Consider the following 25980-nt stretch of genomic DNA (forward strand, 5'->3'; position numbering starts at 1 on the left):
CACCTGTGGGAAATTCAGTTGATTTGGACATGATATGTAAAGACACACACACACCTGTCCAGTCCCACAGTTAACAGTGCATGTCAAAGCACAAACCAAGCCATGAAGTCTGAAGAATTGTCTGTAGACCTCAGAGACAGGACTGTATCGAGGTACAGATCTAAAGAGGGGACAGAAACATTTCTGCAGCATTAAAGGTCTCAGTGAGCACAGTGGCCTCCATCTTCCATAAATAGAAGTAGTTTGAAACCACCAGGACTCTTCATAGAGCCGAGCCGCCCGGTTAAACTGAGCGATCGGGGTAGAAGGACCTTAGTCAGGAGGGTCATCAAGAACCTAATGGTCACTCTGTTAGAGACACCTCTAACACACTTCTGTGTCTCTCCCCTCCCCCTCTTGTTTTTAGGAACGAGTTGGAGAGACAGTTTCTGGAGCTGCTGCAGTTTAACATCAACGTGCCGTCGAGTGTTTACGCGAAATACTACTTTGATCTGCGATCTCTGTCTGAGGCCAACAACCTAAACTTCCCTCTGGAGCCTCTGAGCAGAGACAAGGCCCAGAAACTAGAGGTGAGAGGTCACATCTTCATCACCCCTCTATTACTGAGAGGTCACATCTTCATCACACCTTCATTACTGAGAGGTCACATCTTCATCACACCTCCATTACTGAGAGGTCACATCTTCATCACACCTTCATTACTGAGAGGTCACATCTTCATCACACCTTCATTACTGAGAGGTCACATCTTCATCACCCCTTCATTACTGAGAGGTCACATCTTCATCACCCCTCTATCACTGAGAGGTCACATCTTCATCACACCTTCATTACTGAGAGGTCACATCTTCATCACACCTTCATTACTGAGAGGTCACATCTTCATCACCCCTCTATCACTGAGAGGTCACATCTTCATCACCCCTCTATCACTGAGAGGTCACATCTTCATCACACCTTCATTACTGAGAGGTCACATCTTCATCACACCTTCATTACTGAGAGGTCACATCTTCATCACACCTTCATTACTGAGAGGTCACATCTTCATCACACCTTCATTACTGAGAGGTTACATCTTCATCACCCCTCCATTACTGAGAGGTCACATCTTCATCACACCTTCATTACTGAGAGGTCACATCTTCATCACACCTTTATTACTGAGAGGTCACATCTTCATCACACCTTCATTACTGAGAGGTCACATCTTCATCACACCTTCATTACTAAGAGGTCACATCTTCATCACCCCTTCATTACTGAGAGGTCACATCTTCATCACACCTTCATTACTGAGAGGTCACATCTTCATCACCCCTCCATTACTGAGAGGTCACATCTTCATCACACCTTCATTACTGAGAGGTCACATCTTCATCACACCTTCATTACTGAGAGGTCACATCTTCATCACACCTTCATTACTGAGAGGTCACATCTTCATCACACCTTCATTACTGAGAGGTCACATCTTCATCACCCCTTCATTACTGAGAGGTCACATCTTCATCACACCTTCATTACTGAGAGGTCACATCTTCATCACACCTGATTACTGAGAGGTCACATCTTCATCACCCCTCCATTACTGAGAGGTCACATCTTCATCACACCTTCATTACTGAGAGGTCACATCTTCATCACACCTTTATTACTGAGAGGTCACATCTTCATCACACCTTCATTACTGAGAGGTCACATCTTCATCACACCTTCATTACTGAGAGGTCACATCTTCATCACACCTTCATTACTGAGAGGTCACATCTTCATCACACCTTCATTACTGAGAGGTCACATCTTCATCACACCTTCATTACTGAGAGGTCACATCTTCATCACACCTTCATTACTGAGAGGTCACATCTTCATCACACCTTCATTACTGAGAGGTCACATCTTCATCACACCTTCATTACTGAGTGGTCACATCTTCATCACCCCTTCATTACTGAGAGGTCACATCTTCATCACCCCTCTATCACTGAGAGGTCACATCTTCATCACACCTTCATTACTGAGAGGTCACATCTTCATCACACCTTCATTACTGAGAGGTCACATCTTCATCACACCTTCATTACTGAGAGGTCACATCTTCATCACCCCTCCATTACTGAGAGGTCACATCTTCATCACACCTTCATTACTGAGAGGTCACATCTTCATCACACCTTCATTACTGAGAGGTCACATCTTCATCACACCTTCATTACTGAGAGGTCACATCTTCATCACACCTTCATTACTGAGAGGTCACATCTTCATCACACCTTCATTACTGAGAGGTCACATCTTCATCACACCTTCATTACTGAGAGGTCACATCTTCATCACACCTTCATTACTGAGAGGTCACATCTTCATCACACCTTCATTACTGAGAGGTCACATCTTCATCACACCTTCATTACTGAGAGGTCACATCTTCATCACACCTTCATTACTGAGAGGTCACATCTTCATCACACCTTCATTACTGAGAGGTCACATCTTCATCACCCCTCCATTACTGAGAGGTCACATCTTCATCACACCTTCATTACTGAGAGGTCACATCTTCATCACCCCTTCATTACTGAGAGGTCACATCTTCATCACCCCTCTATCACTGAGAGGTCACATCTTCATCACACCTTCATTACTGAGAGGTCACATCTTCATCACACCTTCATTACTGAGAGGTCACATCTTCATCACACCTTCATTACTGAGAGGTCACATCTTCATCACACCTTCATTACTGAGAGGTCACATCTTCATCACACCTTCATTACTGAGAGGTCACATCTTCATCACCCCTTCATTACTGAGAGGTCACATCTTCATCACCCCTCCATTACTGAGAGGTCACATCTTCATCACCCCTCCATTACTGAGAGGTCACATCTTCATCACACCTTCATTACTGAGAGGTCACATCTTCATCACACCTTCATTACTGAGAGGTCACATCTTCATCACACCTTCATTACTGAGAGGTCACATCTTCATCACACCTTCATTACTGAGAGGTCACATCTTCATCACACCTTCATTACTGAGAGGTCACATCTTCATCACACCTTCATTACTGAGAGGTCACATCTTCATCACACCTTCATTACTGAGAGGTCACACCTTCATTACTGAGAGGTCACATCTTCATCACACCTTCATTACTGAGAGGTCACATCTTCATCACCCTTCTATCACTGAGAGGTCACATCTTCATCACACCTTCATTACTGAGAGGTCACATCTTCATCACACCTTCATTACTGAGAGGTCACATCTTCATCACCCCTCTATCACTGAGAGGTCACATCTTCATCACACCTTCATTACTGAGAGGTCACATCTTCATCACACCTTCATTACTGAGAGGTCACATCTTCATCACACCTTCATTACTGAGAGGTCACATCTTCATCACACCTTCATTACTGAGAGGTCACATCTTCATCACACCTTCATTACTGAGAGGTCACATCTTCATCACACCTTCATTACTGAGAGGTCACATCTTCATCACACCTTCATTACTGAGAGGTCACATCTTCATCACACCTTCATTACTGAGAGGTCACATCTTCATCACACCTTCATTACTGAGAGGTCACATCTTCATCACCCCTTCATTACTGAGAGGTCACATCTTCATCACACCTTCATTACTGAGAGGTCACATCTTCATCACACCTTCATTACTGAGAGGTCACATCTTCATCACCCCTCTATCACTGAGAGGTCACATCTTCATCACACCTTCATTACTGAGAGGTCACATCTTCATCACACCTTCATTACTGAGAGGTCACATCTTCATCACACCTTCATTACTGAGAGGTCACATCTTCATCACCCCTCTATCACTGAGAGGTCACATCTTCATCACACCTTCATTACTGAGTGGTCACATCTTCATCACACCTTCATTACTGAGAGGTCACATCTTCATCACACCTTCATTACTGAGAGGTCACATCTTCATCACACCTTCATTACTGAGAGGTCACATCTTCATCACACCTTCATTACTGAGAGGTCACATCTTCATCACACCTTCATTACTGAGAGGTCACATCTTCATCACCCCTCCATTACTGAGAGGTCACATCTTCATCACACCTTCATTACTGAGAGGTCACATCTTCATCACACCTTCATTACTGAGAGGTCACATCTTCATCACACCTCTATCACAGAGAGTTCATGTTCTACTTGATAGCTCACAGTGCATATCTGTCTTTTCAATCTTCTCCAGCTCTAAATCTTTCTTTCTTTTCTGCATTCTTAGTATTTTCTATTTGTTGTATATTTGGTTATTTTACATTTTGTTACACAATTTGTTAATTTTCTATGTTAATGTTTTTGTTTCTTATTTAGTTTGTTAGCCTTTTCTTTCTCTTTCTGTCAGACTCCGTTTTAGTTTTCTGTTGGACAGGCAAAACTCTAATTGTGTGTGTGTGTGTGTGTGTGTGTGTGTGTGTGTGTGTGTGTGTGTGTGTGTGTGTGTGTGTGTGTGTGTGTGTGTGTGTGTGTGTGTGTGTGTGTGTGTGTGTGTGTGTGTGTGTGTTTCTCTTGTTCTCAGGCGATCTCCAGGCTCTGCGATGACAAGTATAAAGACTTAAGAAAAGCAGCCAAGAAGCGTCCAGTGAGTGCAGACAATCTCACAGTGGTGCGATGGTCTCCTGCTATCATCTCCTAACATTGGTTCAGGGATGCTGAGAACCGATCCAAATACAGACCGAGAGAAAGAAAGCGATAGAGAAAGAGACAGAGAGACTGTCCAAAGAATCGTCCTCTTCCTCTACCTGCTCGAGACAAAAACTTGTCGGATTTTACCTTCCACACGTGTCTTTGTTGTTCTGACGGCTGCTGTAAATACGGGACTCTTGAGAAGCTGACAAGAGGGATGGAACGAACGAAAGCAGCAAAATGAATTGGAGCGTAAGGAACATCTTGAAGTGTGTGTGTGGGGGGGGGGGGGGGCATTCCAGCAACTCTGTATGATTGGCATTTTCAATTCAGAACCACTCACTCCCAGCTTTTTCTGTACGCGTTACGTTTTTTCTTTTTTGTTTTCTTCCTATAATTATAATTTTCTGTGGCACAGGGAAACGTCCGATCTGACAGAACTGTATTATTCAACCCAAAATGAGACACTCAGAAAATCGACAGTTGAATTTTAACGCAAGTGTCGAAATAGTGACAAATCACAGTAAGTCTCGCAATGAAATAACCCTGGTACGCTGCACATGTCCTTGTCGCTATGGTGACATCATCTACATCTTAAAGGTCTAATTATGAACCTTCAATTACTTTCAAGGTTCACTGTATTCACATGACATTCAAACGATGCACCCATGACGGTATCACCCGAGCGACAAGGAAAAGTAAGCGACAGTTTCCAGGGAGGTTCTGTTGGTATGGGACACTTTTCTGGCCACAAGCTTCAGACTCATGAAGGCTGCAATCCGATCACTTTGTCTACACTTCCTCAGCTAAACAAATGTCTAAACTTGAACATAAATGTTTTGGATTGAAAGCGGTTCGAAGTCGGGTTAGAAAAGTTTACGGGTCAGTTCAGGATTCTCAAAAGTGTCGTAAGAGCAAAACCCATTCATGTTCTAAATACGCTAAAAGCAAAACTTAATCGTTCTCAGCAAAGACAGAAAACGCAAGAACAATTCAGGAGTCCTGAGACGAAATGAATGAGAAAATGCGGTTGGGTAATTCACGAACAAACAAACAAAAAAGTCAGCAAAAAATAAATAAAAATCCAGAATGCAGCAAAAAAAATAAAACGTAACCGTAACCGAAAGCATACTAACATATCCAGCACCCGAAACAGCAAATCTATGAGACATGAACAGAAACGAACAAAAAAACAGATATCACAACAGCTAATTCAGAAAAATGTAACAACGAATAAAAAAAAAAAAAGCAAACTAACTGTTCAAAAAAAAAAAAAAAAAAAGCTAGAAAAACATACAGAAAGGAAAAATACAACATAAAAACACAACAGATTTATAAAACCCAAAGCAAAACCGAGTACGGAAACAAAAACTACGATTTAATCCGTTATGAAGTGTCACGTTTTTTCTTCTTTTTCATTATGCCTTCTGAGTTTGCTGCTGCGTCCTCGGTTTTTTATGTCCTCTCGCACATCACTACATACACTGTACAGACAAAGGTCTGTGGACACCTGAGCGAAAGATTCAAATGCCCTCTGAACAACCCATTTGACATTTAGTCCCCAGACCTCCACTCTTCTGGGAAGATGTTAAACTAGATTTTGGGGAGATTTGTGCTCATTCAGACGCACAGGTGTTGTGATGTAGGGGATGTGAGGAGGCCTGGGGTTCAGTCAGTGTTCACATTCATCCCAATAAGGTTGAAATCCGAGCTCTATAACAGGAGATCTTCCACTCCAGGCGTCCCAATACTTTTGTCCTAATTCATAATTTGCCCGCGTGAAGAAATCTTTGCGTCTACGTGTGGGCGGAGCCAAAAATCAGGTGATTCGGATGGAAGTTGGTTTGCTGGATTTAGCAAATAATGCTTAATGTCGCTCCTGTTTTCTGATTCGTCGTTCGGGAAATTGACCGCAACCTTCTGGTGCTTCGTATCAACCCTAAACAGCTCACTTAATTTCTGATCCACAACCAATGAAACCAAATGAAACATTTCCTTATCATTTCTTGGTGTCCTGTCCCACTGTTAATCCCCATCTGGCATCCTGGTCCTATCATGTTTCGCATGGAATCATTATTTATGTTTTTTTTTTTTTAAATCAGATTTTCTTTCGGTGGAAATTTTTTTTTTTAAAGCTCCAGCGACAAGCAACGAAAATCCTCCCGATAGATGACGAGTTTCAGTAGCACACAAATAATGAGCGGATTCCAGCTCGCGTGTAAACAGACCGAACCGAGACGCCGCGTTTGGTCTTGTGTTAACGCAGGAACCCCACCGAGGCGTTTGGCGTCTAGGTCCTGTTTCCAGGCGTCCTAGTGTTTTTTTTTTTTGTCCTCCTATAAAGTCCACGGTCTAATAATTGAAAAGAAAAGACAAAAAAAAAAAACTGAGAAAGTGTGTTCTGTAGGAAGGTGTAAATGTAGCATTTGGGTTCTGGGTGTGGATCCTGAGGATGAAGCTGATGGCTGAAGAAATGGAGCGCTTTGATTGCGTCTGAAGAAAACCAGTACAGTGGAAAACAATGGATAAATTGCACAACCTCGGCACAGACGTCTTTCCTCGTTTAAGATTTAAACGACAAGCAATACACAGAGTGCAGAGAAATGGAGACTTTATCCTCAAACACGTATAATATATAATGAGTGACGGTTGCGAAATAAGTTTGTCATTAGTTTTAATCGTTTTTTTGTTTTGTTTTTTATATAAATGTTTATAAAATTGGTTTGACCAATTGGTTTGACACACACAACACACACACACACACACACACACACACAGTCATTTTATCATCTCTGAAATACAAGAAAAGCCTGAGGTTGTGGATTTCTGCAGGATCAACAAGGGTTGTTACGGTTTCACACTTAATCACGGTGTATGATCAGACATCTTTTTTGCAACCTTTATAAATCGACCTACGCAACGTTTTTTCAGCAGGTGTAAGGTAAAGACCTGAAAAACTCTTCACCACAAATTACAGTTCTCTACCGTTAAACACGTTTCCGCAACAGCCGGTTTAAACATCTTCCATATCGGCACCTAGATGTTGCGTTTTCTGTTTTGGAGTCGGTGATAACTCGAAGATATGACGGTCAGGGTCCTTCTATACATTTTAATCAATTAAAGCTTTGCTCCTTTTAATTCTTATGTAAATAAGGCAAAGAATAAACGTCTATAATCTTTTTTTTTAGCATCCTAAACAGGTTCAGATCGTAATACTTTCCTGAGGTAAAAATAGAACGCGATCAGGATGAAAATCCACGGCCCGTAATGACAAAGTAGAATTAAAAAAGTAGAAATATCATCTGTTTTCCAGACTGACTCGGACTCTCTTTTTTTTAGTTTTTTTTTTTTTTTTTGTCTTAATAAGGAATATTAAAACAATTTTCCAATTCCTTTTTAAGATATTCTTTTGCTTTCTATATATCAGAGATGTGAATGAAAAGAAATTATGCCTTGTCTATATATATATATATTATATTATATATATAGAAGTCCTAAAAGGCCATGCATTATTGTAATTGTTTTCTTTCATGTTTTCTCGTCATGATCGGATCACTGTATCGTCTTCAACGATACAGTTGCGGACCTGACAGCCTCCTTCTCACGTGTCGGATACTCGTGTGCAAGTTGTCAATCACCGACAGAAAAGGAGTGATTTCAGTTCAAGTCTCATCCGTGTCTTTAGAACGATCTTACACCAAGCACACAGGAAAACATTTTTATTTAACATTTTATGAAATGTTAGAACATTGTCGCGATCAAGAGAAAACAAGAAATGATTATATTTCCTTTCATTAGAATGTGCTTTCTACTAATATTGGCACTTTGTTGGAAAAATGTTTGTATCCCACAATTATTGGCACCCTTCTATATTCATACGAGTAAAATAGACTTGTATATTCCTATTGATATTGTTTTTGTTTTATAACCTTGACTTTCACAGGGGTATAAATAGGTTTTTCCTGCCCAAAGACCTGGACATTATGTTAGGATAGGATGGACTTTATCAAATATCAGCAGGAATCACCAACACAAAAACGGTTTACTGACCAAAATTCCAAGGTCTCGCCATATCCCTTACAGTCTCCTGACTTAAAAAAAAAAAAAAAAAAAAAAACAACTGACGAGGAGAGACCTCCAGCGTGGACCTGGAAATAAAAAAGAATCTGCAGAGATTTTGTATGTAGGAATGGTTTTAGATCGTGTGCTATGGATCCTCCAACCTATTTAGGTGTTATAGGAGAAAACTTGGAGCTGTTCTCCTGGCAAAGGGACACAGTATTGCACAAGTGTTGACTAAAAAGAGAATTCTTGCAGTCGTTTGATTTAAAGAGCGTTTTTGTGTTTTTTGTAACGAAAGAAATACAAATGTTTAATTTTCAATTAAAACACCAACTAACGAGTGTGCCAATATTAGTGAGGACACTGTGTATATTACAAAAACAAACAGATAGTGATTGGTGAATATTTGCTCTAATTATCAGTAATATTCATCATCGTTTCCTACACTATAGTGCAATATAGTCTAATGACTGTAAAAGATTTGGTTGCTAAGCAACATAATGGGCAAAGCATTTTATGGACAGCCCAGTGCATGTAGTGTGACGTTATGCCGTAATGGGGACTGAAACCGATTCATTAATGCTGTGGTTTTTCAATTCGTTTCTCATACTGTGAAAAAGTTGACGCGTACCAACCCTAAGATCCGTGCCCAGTTACTACACACCAAGTGAATGTTTTCATTCCAATTCTCTTTTCTTTACTTGCTCCCCTTTTCTCCATACACTCCTAACAGTCTGTTCTGAACAGACTTCTGTGTTCAAGTTTTATGTATAAGAAATTCTAATGTTTGGTTGAACTGTTTTTGTTTTCTGATCACCTGATCTGTGTATAATTCCTAAAATATTTATTTAATACTTCTGTTCTTTCTTCATCCAGAAATGAGACTGATATTTTTATTCTTCTATGGACAGAAACAAACTCAGCTTTTTAATTGAGATTTTCAAATGATGAAATTATCATTTTGTCTTTTTTTTTTTTTTTTTTTTTTTTTTTTTTTAATTATATGTAATATACACTATATGGACAAACGTTTGTGGACACCTGACCATTAGTGATGGAAAGATCAGATCAAATAATTTTTTTTGTCATTTTGATTCTTCTCGGACCAGAGGAGTCCTGAGTTAATCAACTCCATTCTGTTTCCCGTGTAATGAACTGCGTGGGAGTCATGTGACACGACTCGGACTAGAAAAGTCAGGAGATAAACTACTTCATTCCGTTTCCTGGACGTAACCTACGAAGATTTTGCGATGCTTTGCTCATGCGCTTCCAGTTGAAAAGAAACGAATCGCCATTCGAGATGACTCGTTCAACTGAGTCACATTAAAGACTCGTTCTATGTGAACGAATCATTTAATACTGACCATAAAGATTCGTATGCACTTATGTAGGTGGGGTGAGGAGGCCTGGGTAGTTTAGTGGTTAAGGCATTGGACTTTTGGATCCTAAGTTCAAATACCAATCCCAAGCTGCCACTTCTGGGCCCCTGAGTAAGGCCCCTATACATGTTTAGTTGTATGAATGAAAGAAATGTTAAGTCGCTCTGGATAAAGGCCAAACGTCGTAAATCTGCCGAATCGTATTCAATTGAAAAGTGAAGGAAAACATTTGTGTTACTGCATCCAAAGACGTACAGTTGTGTACTTTTAATTGTGCGATAACGGTTTGGGAAAGAACCACAAATGGCTGGGAAAGTCCGTGTCCCAATACTTATACTGTATACAGTGTCCATATAGTGTATATACACACACATATATTTTGTACAGTGTACATACCGTGTTGGAGAAGACCAGAGTTTAAATATTATACCGAGATATTTATGAGACGTCAGTATTCATCTCATTCAGCATCCAGTTCTCTGGAAATAATCGAAAATGATGGCAATGAGGTTAAGGGTGAGAGATGAAAGGAACGATTTTTGGGATGATAAAGTGACTGAATTTGCACGTCGTCATTTATTTGTTGTCGGACTCAATTTTGCCGTCACGCGGAGCTCCACAGGCGAGTCGAGCCGAGCCGAAATTAAAGTGCGCGCAGCAGGACTCGCTTTTTATTCTGTTCTTTTTTTTTTTCCTCCTTCTTCCTCGTTTTTCTCCTCCCTTCTGTTTGTGAACTTTGCAATAGCGTTGCCTTTTCTTTCTATTTTTTTGTCATTCCTTTCGAATCGAAAAACAAAGCAATTCTAGAGAAGCGGTTGATATTTATCTCACGATTGTTTCCTTTATTGCTATTATTGATTAGAAATTGTTCTCTTTATGTAATACATTTTTGTCATCAATACCAGGACAAAAAAAAACAAAAAAACAATGATTGTGTATTTTCTGAAGTCTTACTTGTGAATTGTAGGCCTTTGTGTGGTGCATGCTGTTCGGAGCTTGCACTGTCAATCGCTTAAATTAAAGGAATTTATTGATTTTTAACTTCGAATGAATTTTTATTTATTTATTTTTTATATATTTTTTTATTTTTTTAAATGCCATTTAACTTTTGTGTTAAGCAGAAAAGACACTCAGGAGCTCAGTGGCTATAGCTCTGGGTTACTGATCAGAGGACATTGGTACAAGCCCTGGATTAGCTAAGATCCCACTGTTGGGCCCTTGAGCAAGGCCCTTAAACCTGTGTGCTCCAGGGGCGCTGTATGCGTGAACAATAACGCACTTGAACAAGTGCAATCATACATACACACACATAAAACTGCGATCTGTTATGCAGCTGAAAAAAACGTCCCTCAGAACTGCTTTTGTTTAAAATCTATCCAAATCTTTCCGACCAATCAGAATCCACCAACGCGTCAGAATAAACCGCATTAGGCATTTATCGTACACAAGCCTCATTTACTCTGAGTCTCAGTGAAGCAACCCCGACACACACACTCACACACACACACACACACACACACACGTGCAATAAGGATGTAATTCATTCTGCTGTACCGCAGGCCTGCAGTCATGTGTTCCACACTTCTCCTGCCAAAGGAAACAGCTGTCAGGGGCTTTATGAAGCTGCAGACTCACCTGTTTCCCTCAGCAAACATCTCCCACTAATAACCAGGAGCCGTTCTGCTGATCATATACAATACTGGACTGAAGTTCAGACATTATTCTTTTGCTCTCTCTCTCTCTCTCTCTCTCTCTCTCTCTCTCTCTCATTCACTCTTTTTTCTTCCCTCCCTCATTGCATGCATTGTTCATTTATCCTGTCTTTCTGTTTCTTTCGTTTACACTTCCAACCTTTCTTCTTTCTTTCATTACAGGCTTTATCCATTTATTCTGTCTTTCTTTCTCTCTCTTTTCCTGCCTTCCTTTCCTCTTTATATGCTATATTTATCATTCTGTCTGTCTAACTCTCTCGCCACTTTCTCTTTTTCTTAACTTCCATCTTCTGCTCTTTACATGCTTTGTATATTTTCTCTCTCTCTCTCTCTCTCTCTCTCTCTCTCTCTCTCTCTCTCTCTCTCTCTCTCTCTCTCTCTCATTCACACATTTATTTTTTCTCCTTTTCCCTTCCTCCCTCGTTACATGCATTATTAATTTACCCTGTCTTTCTTTCTGTCTCTCTCTCGCTCACTCTTCGACCCTTTCTAACCAGCACTCTCATTCATTGCAGGCTTTATCCATTTATTCTTTCTTTTTGTCTGTCTTTCTTTCCATCTGCCCCCCCCCTCTCTTCCCCTCGTTCTTTCCCTTTTAAAATCTTTTGTCCATCATTCTGTCTGTTTGAAACGCTCTCCTTCACTTTCTCTCTCTCACCCTTCCTCCTCTTCTTACCTTCCATCCCTTGCTAATTCTTTGCCAATTTATTTAGTCTCTTTTTCGCTCTCTCTCTCTCTCTCTCTCTCTCTCTCTCTCTCTCTCTCTCCCCCCCTCTGTCTCTTCCCTCTTTCGATCATTGTGTCTTTGCGGTCACAGTGGACTGCTGGGAGTGAGGCAGGAGTGCGTTGAGTTTATTGCAGTAATTCAGCACGGTCTTCCAGCAGGTTTTTGGGAAAGGAACCCTGGAGAACTGAGTGAAATAAAAGTTCTACATCGCAGTAGAATCTCTGTGCAGGAAGTAACTCAACCTGGTGTATTTCAGTTTAGAGCGATGTTGGTGTTTTGTGCTCAGCTGAAACAAGAGGAACAAACTGAACCAAAGGGCAAAGCTGTAGGAATGCAGAAGATTTTTAGATAAATGAATTAAAACATTATACACTAAATATTTATAATATTATGTTATTGTTTATTTGGCACTGGTCCTGCGCTCTGGGACGTGGTTTTGCCACTCAATTAGCCTTCAGTACAGATGCATCAGAGAGCCAGACATCTACCAGTAATTATCACCATAGAAGTCCATTTATAAGAGAAAATATAATAACTAGGGGACGGATTTGAAAAAAGTGCTCATCGGATGCAAGTTGGCATTTGTATCGCGATGCATTGTATTATTATATTGGCATTGGTAAAAAAAAAAAGCTATTTATTTATATACAATTATTATTAGATGCACTAAACTTTTATCATTTTAAAAGTGACGAATAGTTGGTGAGCAATATTTGAAATGTAGATGGATTTCTCCTCGCTAAACTGTTTCTCGAGCGCGTTCTCTCAGCACCGCTGCTGCTACGTGAACATGACGAATCAAAACACAACGGAGACCGAAGCAACAGAGTGACATCTTGCTGGAGACGGAACAGATTCCTGTTTGTGAAACAAGTTACAAGTCAGAAGCCGCTTAAGTTAATTGATGATTTTCTGTCTGTCTGAATCAAAGAAATAAAAGTGTCTACGTGTCTACCATATAGAATTGCATAGCATCATATTTTACATTGTGATGCTTATTGCATTGAATCCCATTATGTTAAATTAAATCGAAATCTGATCGCACTGCATCGTGACTTGGTGAAGCGTATCACATCGGTAGCTGCTTCGTATACAGCAATAATGTATCGTTGGCATCGCTGGAAATTGCTCTGTCGTATAAGGGTGTAGACCTTAGGTTTCCACATGATGTGATCCAATCTGATTCATAACAATGAACTATTTCACAATACCACAGAATCTACTACAATATGATACAGTAGGGAAGTGTTGATTAGAACATTGTGAGTTCACATCCCAGTACTACCAAGCTGTCACTGCTGGGGCCCCTGAGCAAGGCCCTTAACACATAACTGCTCAGTTGAATATAAACAAAAGTCGATCTAGACAAGGGAATCAGTCAAATGTCAGAAATGTCATAAAAAATACAATATGTTTCAATTTTGTAACGGATTCTGGCTAAATCAGAATGCTAGCATAATTAGATATCAGATTGGAGCATGTGTTCAGCTCTTTTTATATAATAAATCACTGATCGACTGTAACAGATAATGATTTGTGAAAAAAGTCCCTCAATTAATTTTAATCGTGCATCAATTTAAATCATCTGACCCTCACCTTTTTAATGTCATGGACCTGAAAAACATTTTGGGCATCAAATCACTCTCATATTTCTCGATGCTGGTTATGAGCGAAACCTTGATAATTAAAGACAATTTGATGACTAATCTCTCTGTTCATCATTCACCTTAAAGTGCAAACTGACCCAAGTTATCTCAACAATGTTAGCCTGCTGACATGCCTTCGGTGGGTAAGAATAGCCTCACAATGGGGCTCACGTCTCTCATTTTATGTTGTCTGAGAACAGTTGTTCATTGTAAGAGAATAGGTAAGACAAGAGGCAGATCGGATTTGGCAGACTAGATTAGATCACTCCGTTTCAGTCCATTTGTGACCCGCTGCAGTTCGGATGGACCTGTGGGATGCTTACCTGGAGTACAATTAAGAGGCAATACCTTGACTAGAGAGCTCCTTTTAGAGAACATTGATCTGAAGTCATGGGGAGGCAGGGAGCCTCTGGAATCGTCTTCATCGCACTGAATTACAACATCACCATTGTGGGTAGGTGAGAATAAATATTACAGAAAAAAAATATTTTTGAATGATATGAATACCTAATGGACATATTCGCTTCCTTAAGATTCAACTAACTGTAGATTCTACATTTGTAAAATTGTGAAAATTTTTTATATTTGTATCAAGTATATTGTTATATCTGCTTCAACACTAATAGTCACTTTTATTAAAGAAAAAATAAATAAAAAAAATATTAAAATATAATAGTAGAAGCCTTCGAGGTTCTTCAGTGAGGAATCAATGTCAAACGCAGGTACACAACAATCACAACTCATTTAGGAAGTTTTGACTCAAAATATTTCATGGGGAACTATTTCTATAGATGCACCAGTAAAGCCTATGATGATTTAGAAATATGTACAAATTAATCCAAAATCCCGTTATGATAATTAGTTTGTCTCTCTTATAGGCAGTGGTGTTGGATCTGTGATGATCTCAAATGTTGAGCTATTTTATGAGTTGCTCAGTAGCTCCTAGTTTTATAACCACAAATGACTGTATAAGACTGTATAAAGAACATTACTCATAATCTTACATTCCAGTGCTCATGTTAGTTCTCACTCTCCAGTGTTCTGTATTGTTTAAAGATTTATGATCAAACTCTTGATGTCACCCAAATGACGATGGGTTTCCCTTTTAAGTCTGGTTCCTCTCAAGGTTTCTTCCTCATAACATCTAAGGGAGTTTTTCCTTGCCACAGTTGCCACGGCTGCTCATCAGGGATAAATACACATCGTTCACCTTAACTGTTAATTTCTGTAAAGCTGCTTTGAGACGATGTCTGTTGTGAAAAGCGCTATAGAAATAAACTTGACTTGACTTGGTGGATTTGAGTTGAGTTAAAGTAGAGATACAGTATGTAAAATATGACTCCAGTAAAAGTAAAAATGCTCCATTTAAACTTTCACTTGAGTAAAAGAACAAAAGTATTTGCCTTTAAATGTACTTAAGTACCCAAAGTACTATACATTTTTATGGCTATAATGAGGACACGTGTGTTGTGGTGAGTTCGAGTCTGGAGTTTCTTCCATTATTATATTCCTCTCAACATGTTCTGCTTGCTGTTGAACTGATGCTGAACTGTATGTGGGTGTTTAATATCCTGTTTAAACCCCTGATTGGTGACTTGCTGCGTGTTTGACCAGTTAATTTCTTATTCGCTCATAAATAAAAAAGGAACGACTGATTGAGAAAAGAAACAATTAGTTAAGTAGAAAGTATTAAATTTTACTTTGTAGTGTCATGACAAAGTAAAAATCTCCCCAAATCAAGATACGTGAAAAAGCTACTTAAATACAGCAACAGATTACATTTAATTTATTACTGTCCACCACTGATTATGGGAATCCTACTGTATGTAGAACTTTGCAAGAGTGTGTTTCCATTAGCCAAAATGCCTTTAGAAAACTCAAAAATAAGCTGAAGATTCTGCTATAATGCTTGTGCTACATAAAAAATTAATCCCTGACTTCTTTCTCTTCTAGGAAAGATATGGCTGGTTCTAACGATCTTCCTACGCACCTCAATCTTGTTCACGGCCGGCTATCCGCTCTACCAGGATGAGCAGGAGAGATTTGTTTGTAACACCATCCAGCCCGGCTGTGCCAACGTGTGTTACGATCTATTTGCACCCCTGTCATTGTTCCGCTTCTGGCTGGTCCTGCTTTCCTCGGTTATCCTGGTTCAAGTGGTATTTATTGTCTATGTGATCCACAAAGTTACATCCAGCCTGCCTCATCCTGATGCCTCTCACAGAATTAAGCTTAAGTCTTTCTATAAAATTAAACCAGAACCCTTCCATGAAGCATCTCTGTCAAAGTCTAGTGTAAAAGCAGGTGTAAGACCGGTGCCTTCTTTCGCAGGCGCCTACATCCTTCACCTTCTAATCCGGATCCTTCTGGAAGCTGGTTTTGGGGCAGCACATTACTATCTTTTTGGCTTCTACACCCCGAAGCGCTTTATGTGTCAGCATGCTCCTTGCACCACCATGGTGGACTGCTATATATCCAGACCGACTGAGAAGACCATCATGCTGAATTTCATGCTGGGGTTGGCTGCTCTATCTCTTCTCCTCAGCCTGTCTGAGATCATCTGTGCCATCAAGCAAACAGCAAGACACAGGAGCAAGAAGAAGATGATGGTGGAGAAGATGCACGAGGAGGAGCGATATTTCCTTACAGAAAGTGGAGCGGAAGGGGCAGACTTTGGGGAACCTGAACATCAATCCTTGCTGGTCAATGGAAGTTTCCATAAAAGAATCAACAAAACCTGTGTGGATGATGGCACCTCCTTGCATTTAGAAGGGAAAAGTATTCCGAGCAGTCATTGCAAGGGAACCCCTTTAGGTATCAATCTGGTCGTACCCAGTTCAATCAATGGTAACGGACCAGGTTGTTATCCAATGGTGCAGGACGAGGTAACAGAGCGAGATGGCAGTAAGGTGGCACTGTGTCCATCTGAGCCAGTGGGCACGCCCAGATCCATTCGGGTCAACAAGCGCAGCCGCCTCAAACCCATGCCACCCCCGAGGTGGGACAAGCCAACAAGCAAAGGGCTGCTGGATGGCCCTGGAGTAGTGCCAGATTGTGAAAGGATGGCAGAACAGTACATGTTGGGGGATATAAGTACCGATAGTGACCTGATATCCACTGGTGGAGACGGTTACGAGAAAAGGTCAGCATGGGTGTGAGTCTCTGGATATGATCATTTTATTAGTGGCTTTTTGAGCCAGAAGCCAAAACAACTGAAAAGGTTATTTTATTTACAGCTGCTAATAAAAAGCCATTAACTGATAAAAATGCTGATATCTTTCGACTTTTAAATTTGATCGGACCTACAGAGGCTTTTTGTATGAATTGACTTGAATTAAATAGATGGCGCATTTGAGGGACCATAAACAAAGGTCTTAAATTATTTGAAGACGAGGTGACTCTAGGTTTTGAAGTCTCTGTGGCATGCCGACCTTCGCCATCCACCTGTTGCTTCTGTTTGTATTAGCTCGCTCGGCTTCTCTATACACTAAACACAGATCACCCTTGACCTGGCCGCATGCGTCAGAGGGGAGAGTTCATCCCGAAAGCAGGTCAGAGAGATCCAAAAAAGGTTTGAAATTGATGTATATTCTCTAACCTTAAAGCAAACAGACTGAAAAATACAAATTTTTACAAATTTTGATTTATTATATTATTAGCATTAGATTTTCCTTTCAAAGGTTTGTCTAGACTTTCAAGAGCAGGAATTCCACTCGTCTGAGTGCCGGGCAGAGCAATTAACGTCAAAGCCTGGATTTGTATTTATGGAGCTGGCGTGTCACAATATATTCAAAGACCCAGAGGGATTTAAGGCTGGAAATTTCGAACCCACACAAACACTTAAAATAGCACACCACAATCCAATGAAACACGAGATCCGGTGACGCGCCAAACAAGGCAACCTCTCCCGGTACGTTTCACCTCTACAGCTAAATTAACTACAGCCTACTGCTTTCATCATCCCATCTTTTGTCACTGTCTGATGCCCTTAGATCCAAATCAGACCATTAGTTCTTTAGAAGTGACAATCACAACTTTGAGTAGGAGTGACACTGGTTTGAATCCTGAATTCTCCCAAATCATCTGAACTGTATCATGTCGAGTCAAGAAGACTTTTATTGTCATTCAACCATATATATATAGCTAACGCAGTACACAGTGAAATAAGACAACGTTCCTCCAGGACCCTGGTGCTACATACAACAACATAAAGCTACATAACAGAAAAAACACAGAGCTAATGATTAGTAAGAGTCCTCACCACATAAAGTGGATTGTATTGTATCTAATGTGTATATGTGCAAAATAACACCAGATCTTTATCTTAATTTAAACACAGTCATTTATACTGTAAAGATGAAAACATAGTCTTCAAAATGTTGTGTCTCTGAATTGTAGTGCTTCTTCTTGGTTTGTTGTAATTGAATTGAAATTAAAATAAACTTTAGTCTTTATCTTGTTTTTTTTTTTTTTATCTTTCTGTTTTAACTTAAAAAAAAAAAAAAAAAAGAAAAAAACAGAACATTAGGAAACTCTTAACAGTCAATAATACACCAATGATGTAAAGTGTGTTTAATAGAGTCAGGGTTATGCTGGTGTATAATGATGTTATTCGAGTGATGGCTCATTCTCTGCACTTCATTCTAAATACTATATACTAGATTTTGTTTTAACTGTTATTAATACGACTTTGTACACAAGTGATCCCAATGAGGCTGAAACTGCCTCGGGTATAGATGTCATGTCTCAAACTTATTTTAGATGCGTTCGTCAGGGGACCCCTGAACATAGCAAGGGTACCCCTTTGGCGTCATTTTGTAACATGCAGGGATTTCCATAGACTTCTATAGCACTCTGAACCGGAGCCTGCGGTGTTCAAATTTGATGTGTGAGGTAAGCAGGTTGCCCCGAGGTCATATCTGTCTGGTTCTCCAACTGCTTTTTGATTATAAAATCACTCACTGTCTGAAATTGAAGTGCCTTCTGTGAAGTAGCATCCAGCAACACACTCCCAACTAACTCTAACGCTAACTCTAACTCTAACGCTAACTCTAACGCTAACTCTAACTCTAAGTCTAACTCTAACTCTAACGCTAACTCTAATGCTAACTCTAATGCTAACTCTAACGCTAACTCTAACGCTAACTCTAACTCTAACGCTAACTCTAACTCTAACGCTAACTCTAACACTAACTCTAACTCTAAGTCTAACGCTAACTCTAACTAACTATAACTCTAAGTCTAACTCTAACGCTAACTCTAACTCTAACGCTAACTTTAACGCTAACTCTAACGCTAACTCTAACACTAACTCTAACGCTAACTATAACGCTAACGCTAACTCTAACTAACTATAACTATAAGTCTAACTCTAACGCTAACTCTAACGCTAATGCTAACTCTAACGCTAACTCTAACGCTAACTCTAACGCTAACTCTAACTCTAACCTATTCTCACTAACCCTAATACGAACCCTAACACTAACCCTAATCTAATCCTAACCCTAACATAAACCCTTACACTAACCCTAACCCTAATCGAATCCTAACCCCTAACACGAACCCTAACACGAACCCTAATCCAATCCAAACCCTATCCCTAACCCCTAACACGAACCCTAACACTAACCCTAACCCTAATCTAATCCTAATCCTAATCCTAACACTTACCCAAATCCTAATCCTAACCCTAACCCTAACCCTAACCCTAATCCTAATCCTAACCCTGCATGTTGAATAATGATGCCAAAGGGGTACCCAGGAAGTCAAAAAGTGCCGACAAGGAATCCTGACGAACGCCTCCATATGTGATGAGTTGGGAGTGAGAATGTGTTGAAACAGTATATTGTGAATGCATACAGATTAAAATATTCTGACCAACAATAGCAACAACAAATACTTTAATGGTCATAAAGCCAAATTATTGTTCTAAAAATGAGAAAAGCCTCAGGCAGGCAGGCACTTAGTTGGGCAGGTACACAGCAGCGAAATGCAATCTGGATAAATGTTAGTGTTGAATAATAACATTGTGGAAATGAACAAATGCAGTAAAATATATGTACAACAAATGAATATTGTCACATATAGATGTAAAAATGCTTTGGGTGTAAAAGGTATATATATATATATATATATATATGCTGTTCTAATCAGGATTGATGAGCTTCAGACAGTTGATGAATAGCTAAAAATATTATTAACTTAAAAATGTGTCATTTCGACCATTTCAGTCATATCATGATTTTACATTCGTGTACAAAACGACTACAAAAATGAGTTTCCATGTCCAGCTTTTTTTCCCCCAAACAGCCAAATGCAGCAAAACTAAACGAGCAAATAAATGCACAGAAGTGTCTCAGGAGTTCATTTGCAAATTGCTAATTTCCTGGCCAATGATTTGTTGTTAAGTTCATTAAAATTGTAATATTTTTCTATTTGGGGCCATTTTCTCCTTCAACACTATACTATAAGGACAAAAGGTTGTGGACACCTGAATTTTTGATTTGTGTGTGCTTTTTGAGCAGCCCATTCCACATGAATCAGATTTGCTGTTGTAGTAACCTAGTTACTAGTGGATCTGGGCACTACACATGCAAACAAGTGGCCTCAGGCCCTGGTGATAGAAAAAGATGTACACATTTATAAAGTAAAATTATCTAGCAGATGTAAAGGTTTTGTGTAGTTTATACTATTCTGCCCTCTGGTGGAGCAATGAGTTACTGCAGCATACAACTCATACTCAACAAACACCTTCAATTAATGAGTGGTGGTTGCACAATTATTTCATTATAGCCTACTTTGATCATTATAGACAAATAGTAATTATAAAAGCCATTGTTGTATATGGCAACATTACCAGTCTCGACACGGCAATGCTGTGATATTTACACATAACATCAATAATAGTCGAAACATTGTGTTCCTCCATTGGATTATTATTGGTGTTTCTATACAAGCATCACTGTTGGTCTGTTCTTCATGATTCCAATTGTGTACAAAACCTCTATGTAGAGTCTTTCCTGTAAACCTACCGACTCTACAAATTCAAACAGAATCCATGCAAAACATCTCATGAATTTCTGACACGATGAACAGACGCAGTGTATCTGGGAGACGACGCTGTGGTGACATCCCTCTTCTGCCTCCCACACTGTGAATAATTAGATTTTTTTCAAGGCTGGTGTTGGATCTCAATAGAAGACGATTGTTCATCCTTTAGATGTTCAGATGTTCTCCCGATTCTGTCATTCAGTAGAACAGTGAGTCTACTCACTCGCCTGACACTACATCATACACGGTCATCACTTATTCACTTCAGTTCCTTTTCGTTTATTTAAGAAGCTTTAAAAAATGTTCGAAGGTGCAGGTTTTTATTGATGCTGTTTCAGACATTGAAGGAATAATTAAATAAATCTATGTATTGTATATATTACAACAGCATGGCTTTGTAGTAGAACATTGCTGAACTTTCACCACTTGAAAACATTTGGCTTATTATAAAACAAACAAAAAACTAAACAAAACAAAACAAAGAAAGCAGCTAAAATTTTGTATCAGACATGAATGAGGCAACATTCCTTTCCCAAAACCACAGTTCTCCCCAGATCTCCTCAGCTCTCCTCAGATCTCCTCAGTTTTCCTCAGATCTCATCAATTCTCCTCAGATCTCCTCAGTTTTCCTCAGATCTTATCAGTTCTCCTCAGATTTCCACAGATCTCCTCAGTTCTCCTCAGATTTCCTCAGATCTCCTCAGATCTCCTCAGTTCTCCTCAGTTCTCCTCAGATCTCCTCAGTTCTCCTCAGTTCTCCTCAGTTCCCAGATGTATACTGCTGTTTAAAAAAAGCTGTCCCTACTTTTTCGAAACATTTCAGGCTATGAATTTAAAATTACCTTATTTTTTTCTTTATAATGATCATTTACCCAAATTAAACATGTGAAATGTTTCACATAGGGGTTCATTATTGCGATTTATAGTATATACACTAATTTTCTCATGGTCTATTCACATGATAAACACACACACCAACTAAATGTAGTTTTGCCTAACATAACATTTTCTCAAAATTTGGGATCCTATGTGGGTTTCCTCAGGGGCCACACACATATATTTAATTCAATTCAATTCTATTCTATTTAATTCCATTCCATTGTATAAAAGAATGTATAAGTTTAGTGCCTATAAGTGTTCTTTATTATTGTAAGTTTATCCCAGTGTGTGTTTACTTACATTCACGTTTGCAATGTCAACGCAAAACATGATGCATGAGGATTTTTTTATTTACATAGATAGATAGATAGATAGATAGATAGATAGATAGATAGATAGATAGATAGATAGATAGATAGATAGATAGATAGATAGATAGATAGATAGATAAATTCAATTAAACTCATCAAATTTTTATTTGTATAGCGCTTTTAACAATAAACATCGTCTCAAAGCAGCTTTACACAGATAATGTGGTGATAAAAAATGAATATGTTCTTCATAAGTGTAAGTTTGTCCCTGATGAACGAGCCGGTGGCGACTGTGGAGAGGAAAAACTCCCCGATAAATCAGTTTATTCATCCTGAAATTCACAAATGATGACAAACCTATCACATATAAACGTACAGTAGAAAGCTATAAACACTTCTGCATTCAGCAGACATTACAATCTAAATTCTTAGAACAATCAAAATTTATTTTCCAACAATATCCTATAAATTATTTTAGACAATCGCCCAAGATTCCTCAGATTCCAACCCATCCCTGAATTTCTGCTTTTAAATCCAGCAAAGTTTGGAAATCTGCCTGCTTCCTCCTACTGCCTGAATCTGGACATTAAGCGATGGGTTGAATACGGTTTATTTTTTAATCTCACTTGTGACTATCTCAAAAAATTCTTCATCTAATGTGTATCACGTTTTATTACATTCTGGATATGAACTTTATCTAACACATCACACAGATATCTCTGTTCACAAATGACTAACAATAGTGACTTTTTAAATCTCATTCATGTGGCCTGTAATGATCAGAATCGACTTAAAGGATGATTTCAAATGATCGTTGACGTTGTTTCTATACATTTTTCTAAATGAACAGTGAATAGGACCAGTGTTGCTGCCTGTGTTTCCCTGCTTTCAATACAATGATTCATCTTAACCACATTGATTTAATTAACAACCATTACTACAGGGGGGTTCAAAGTCCAACCCCAGGAGCGAATAGAGCGTATGAACAGATGTTAACTAGCCCCTGGCTCCTTTATTAAAATCTATGATTTATGGCCAACATGGTGCAGTTTTTCTTTCAAGCCAATTTAGGTTGCTTTATTGTCATTTCAACCACATAAACTAACAATATTGCTTACAGACTTTCACACACACACACACACACACACACACACACACACACACACACACACACACACAGACACACACACACACACACATATATATATATATATATATATATATATATATATATATATATATATATATATATATATGTGTGTGTGTGTGTGTGTCTGTGTGTGTGTGTGTGTGTGTGTGTGTGTGTGTGTGTGTGTGTGTGTGTGTGTGTGTGTGTGTGTGTGTGTGAAAGTCTGTGAGCAACTAACAATATTGCTCACAGACTTTCACACACACACACACACACACACACACACACACACACACACACACACACACACACACACACACACATATATATATATAGTATATTCAATAGTAGGGCATATAGTCAAAAATTAGGAAATAAAGTTTATAAAAAATGTATAAGAAAATCTGTACTGTGTGTGTGTGTGTGTGTGTGTGTGTGTGTGTGTGTGAGAAAGTCTGTGAGCAATATTGTTAGTTGCTCACAGACTTTCACACACACACACACACACACACACACACACACACACACACACACACACACACACACACACACACACACACATATATATATAGTATATTCAATAGTAGGGCATATAGTCAAAAATTAGGAAATAAAGTTTATTAAAAATGTATAAGAAAATCTGTACTATATGTGTGTGTGTGTGTGTGTGTGTGTGTGTGTGTGTGTGTGTGTGTGTGTGTGTGTGTGTGTGTGTGTGTGTGTGTGTGTGTGGAGCCCTTAGCCTTTTTGACTATATTTCCTACTATTGAATAACAGCTTTACACACACTTAGCATCTAGACAATCACCTGAGATTCTTGGCCATGGCCTTTTTTAAAACTTCCCAAAAGGGTTCTTCACTAGTTGGAGATTTCTTTCAGAGATTCTTTCTGACCTTGTGATCCAGTTCATCCCAGAGCAGTTCAGTAGGATTTAGGTGTGGTGACTGGACAGTCCATTCTATGCTAGATATCACTACAGCTGACTGTTTGCTCTCTAAATAACAGCTACAGGTATCTTTTGGCTCGTTGTCTTGCTGTATGGTGAAGTCGGTTCCAATGAGCTGCAGTCCAGACAGAATTGCATGGTGTTGAAGTATGGAATGGTTGCCAGGTTGGTTCTGTAATTCTCTCACTCAGGATAATTCTCCTACCTTCCCTGCTCCCAAACAACCCTTGCGAATAGCTTCATTAACTAAAGGAATGTAGGTATTGGTTGAAAGGAATATTGAATATTGAAAAGAGTTTCTGTAAATTGCTCTGGATGAGATTGTGTGCCAAATGTCATAAATGTAAAGGCGAACGTGACCCTCCACTGCTGCCCTCTGGTGTCTCAGCACAGTAAGTTGCCTTCACTTTCTTTAAGCACAGAGTTTTATGAGACTTTTAAAAATGAGTCATCTGTTTGAGAAACTCTTTTTTAGTAATCTGTGGGAGTCGACTCTTTTCTAAGGATCTTTTCTTTACTTTTTATTTCCCTCCAGTGGTTTGGTAACAGGATCACTGTTACTTGTGTAAACAGGGGCTTAAAACTTAGTTAAAACTTAGTTTAGCTAAAACTAAGCATCACACACCGCTGGTCTGTCTGAACGTGCAGACTTCAAAACAAGCAAATAGATTACAAATACAAATGGCCTTGCTTTGTTATTTTCTTTCCACCTGAGGTAGTGATAACCTGAAACCTCCATCAAAGCACTGATTTGCATTTAGTATAAAAAACAGCTCAAAGAATATCGAGAGCAAATTTGTCCTTTGGTGATTTCCTTCGCGAATGGCTTCTTTTGCTTGTTGTTTTGAAGGACCCTTTGAACTAAATGCAACACAATAAGTCACAATACACGGTGGCTACGGTGGGCATTTCCAGCTTTCAAGTGCACAATGAGCCAAATGAGGATGGGTTTCCCTTTTTGAGTCTGGTTCCTCTTAACATCTAAGGGAGTTTTTCCTTCCCACAGTCGCCATGGCTGCTCATCTGGAAAAATACACATTGTTCACCTTAACTGTTAAATTCAGTAAAGCTGCTTTGAGACAATGTTCGTTGTGAAAATGTAGAAATAAACTTGACTTGACAATGTAGGGTTCATCTCATGAGAAAAGAAAAAGAGGGTGCTAATCACACAGAGCAAATGATACAATGATTTCACTGAAGTATTCGAGTAAAAGATATAAACTGAACAACATCTGGATAGTTTAAATTTAAGACTTAAAAAATTTTTTTTGAAAAGAAATCCTGTTATCTTTAAAGTGATCGTTTTTTACATTTACAGCTGTAAGATACATATCACAATGTGTCCCTATAATATTAATAATAATAATAATAATAATAATAATAATAATAATAATAAAAATAATAATAATAATATAATAATAATAATAATAATAATAATAATAATAATAATAATAA

The 25980-nt window shown here is 39.0% G+C and overlaps 2 protein-coding genes across 4 annotated transcripts in view; both read left to right on the plus strand.

The window, feature by feature from the left end:
- The window catches only part of ccny (cyclin Y), a 60273-nt gene extending 54337 nt beyond the window's left edge, over positions 1 to 5936 (plus strand). For 2 of the 3 annotated variants that reach the window (XR_014534612.1, XR_014534613.1), the window contains 3 exons: positions 407 to 569; positions 4577 to 5565; positions 5750 to 5936. Coding sequence is in view for 1 of the 3 variants with exons in the window: in XM_083548198.1 (XP_083404324.1) it covers positions 407 to 569; positions 4577 to 4693 (280 nt within the window). In the remaining 2 variants the exon portion in view is untranslated. Of the gene's footprint in view, positions 1 to 406; positions 570 to 4576 lie in introns of all 3 variants that reach the window. The other variant, XM_083548198.1, reaches the window with a different exon arrangement.
- Positions 5937 to 14459: 8523 nt separating this feature from the next.
- Positions 14460 to 17367, plus strand: gjd4 (gap junction protein delta 4; the record flags this gene model as incomplete). Its single annotated transcript, XM_083555177.1, has 2 exons — positions 14460 to 14663; positions 16163 to 17367. The coding sequence occupies exons 1-2, from the start codon at positions 14600 to 14602 to the stop codon at positions 17365 to 17367; spliced, it is 1269 nt and encodes a 422-aa protein (XP_083411303.1). The 5' UTR covers positions 14460 to 14599.
- Between the last annotated feature and the right edge of the window lie 8613 nt (positions 17368 to 25980).

Source organism: Silurus aristotelis (assembly GCF_946808225.1).
Source record: "Silurus aristotelis genome assembly, chromosome: 1".
Lineage (NCBI taxonomy): Eukaryota > Metazoa > Chordata > Actinopteri > Siluriformes > Siluridae > Silurus > Silurus aristotelis.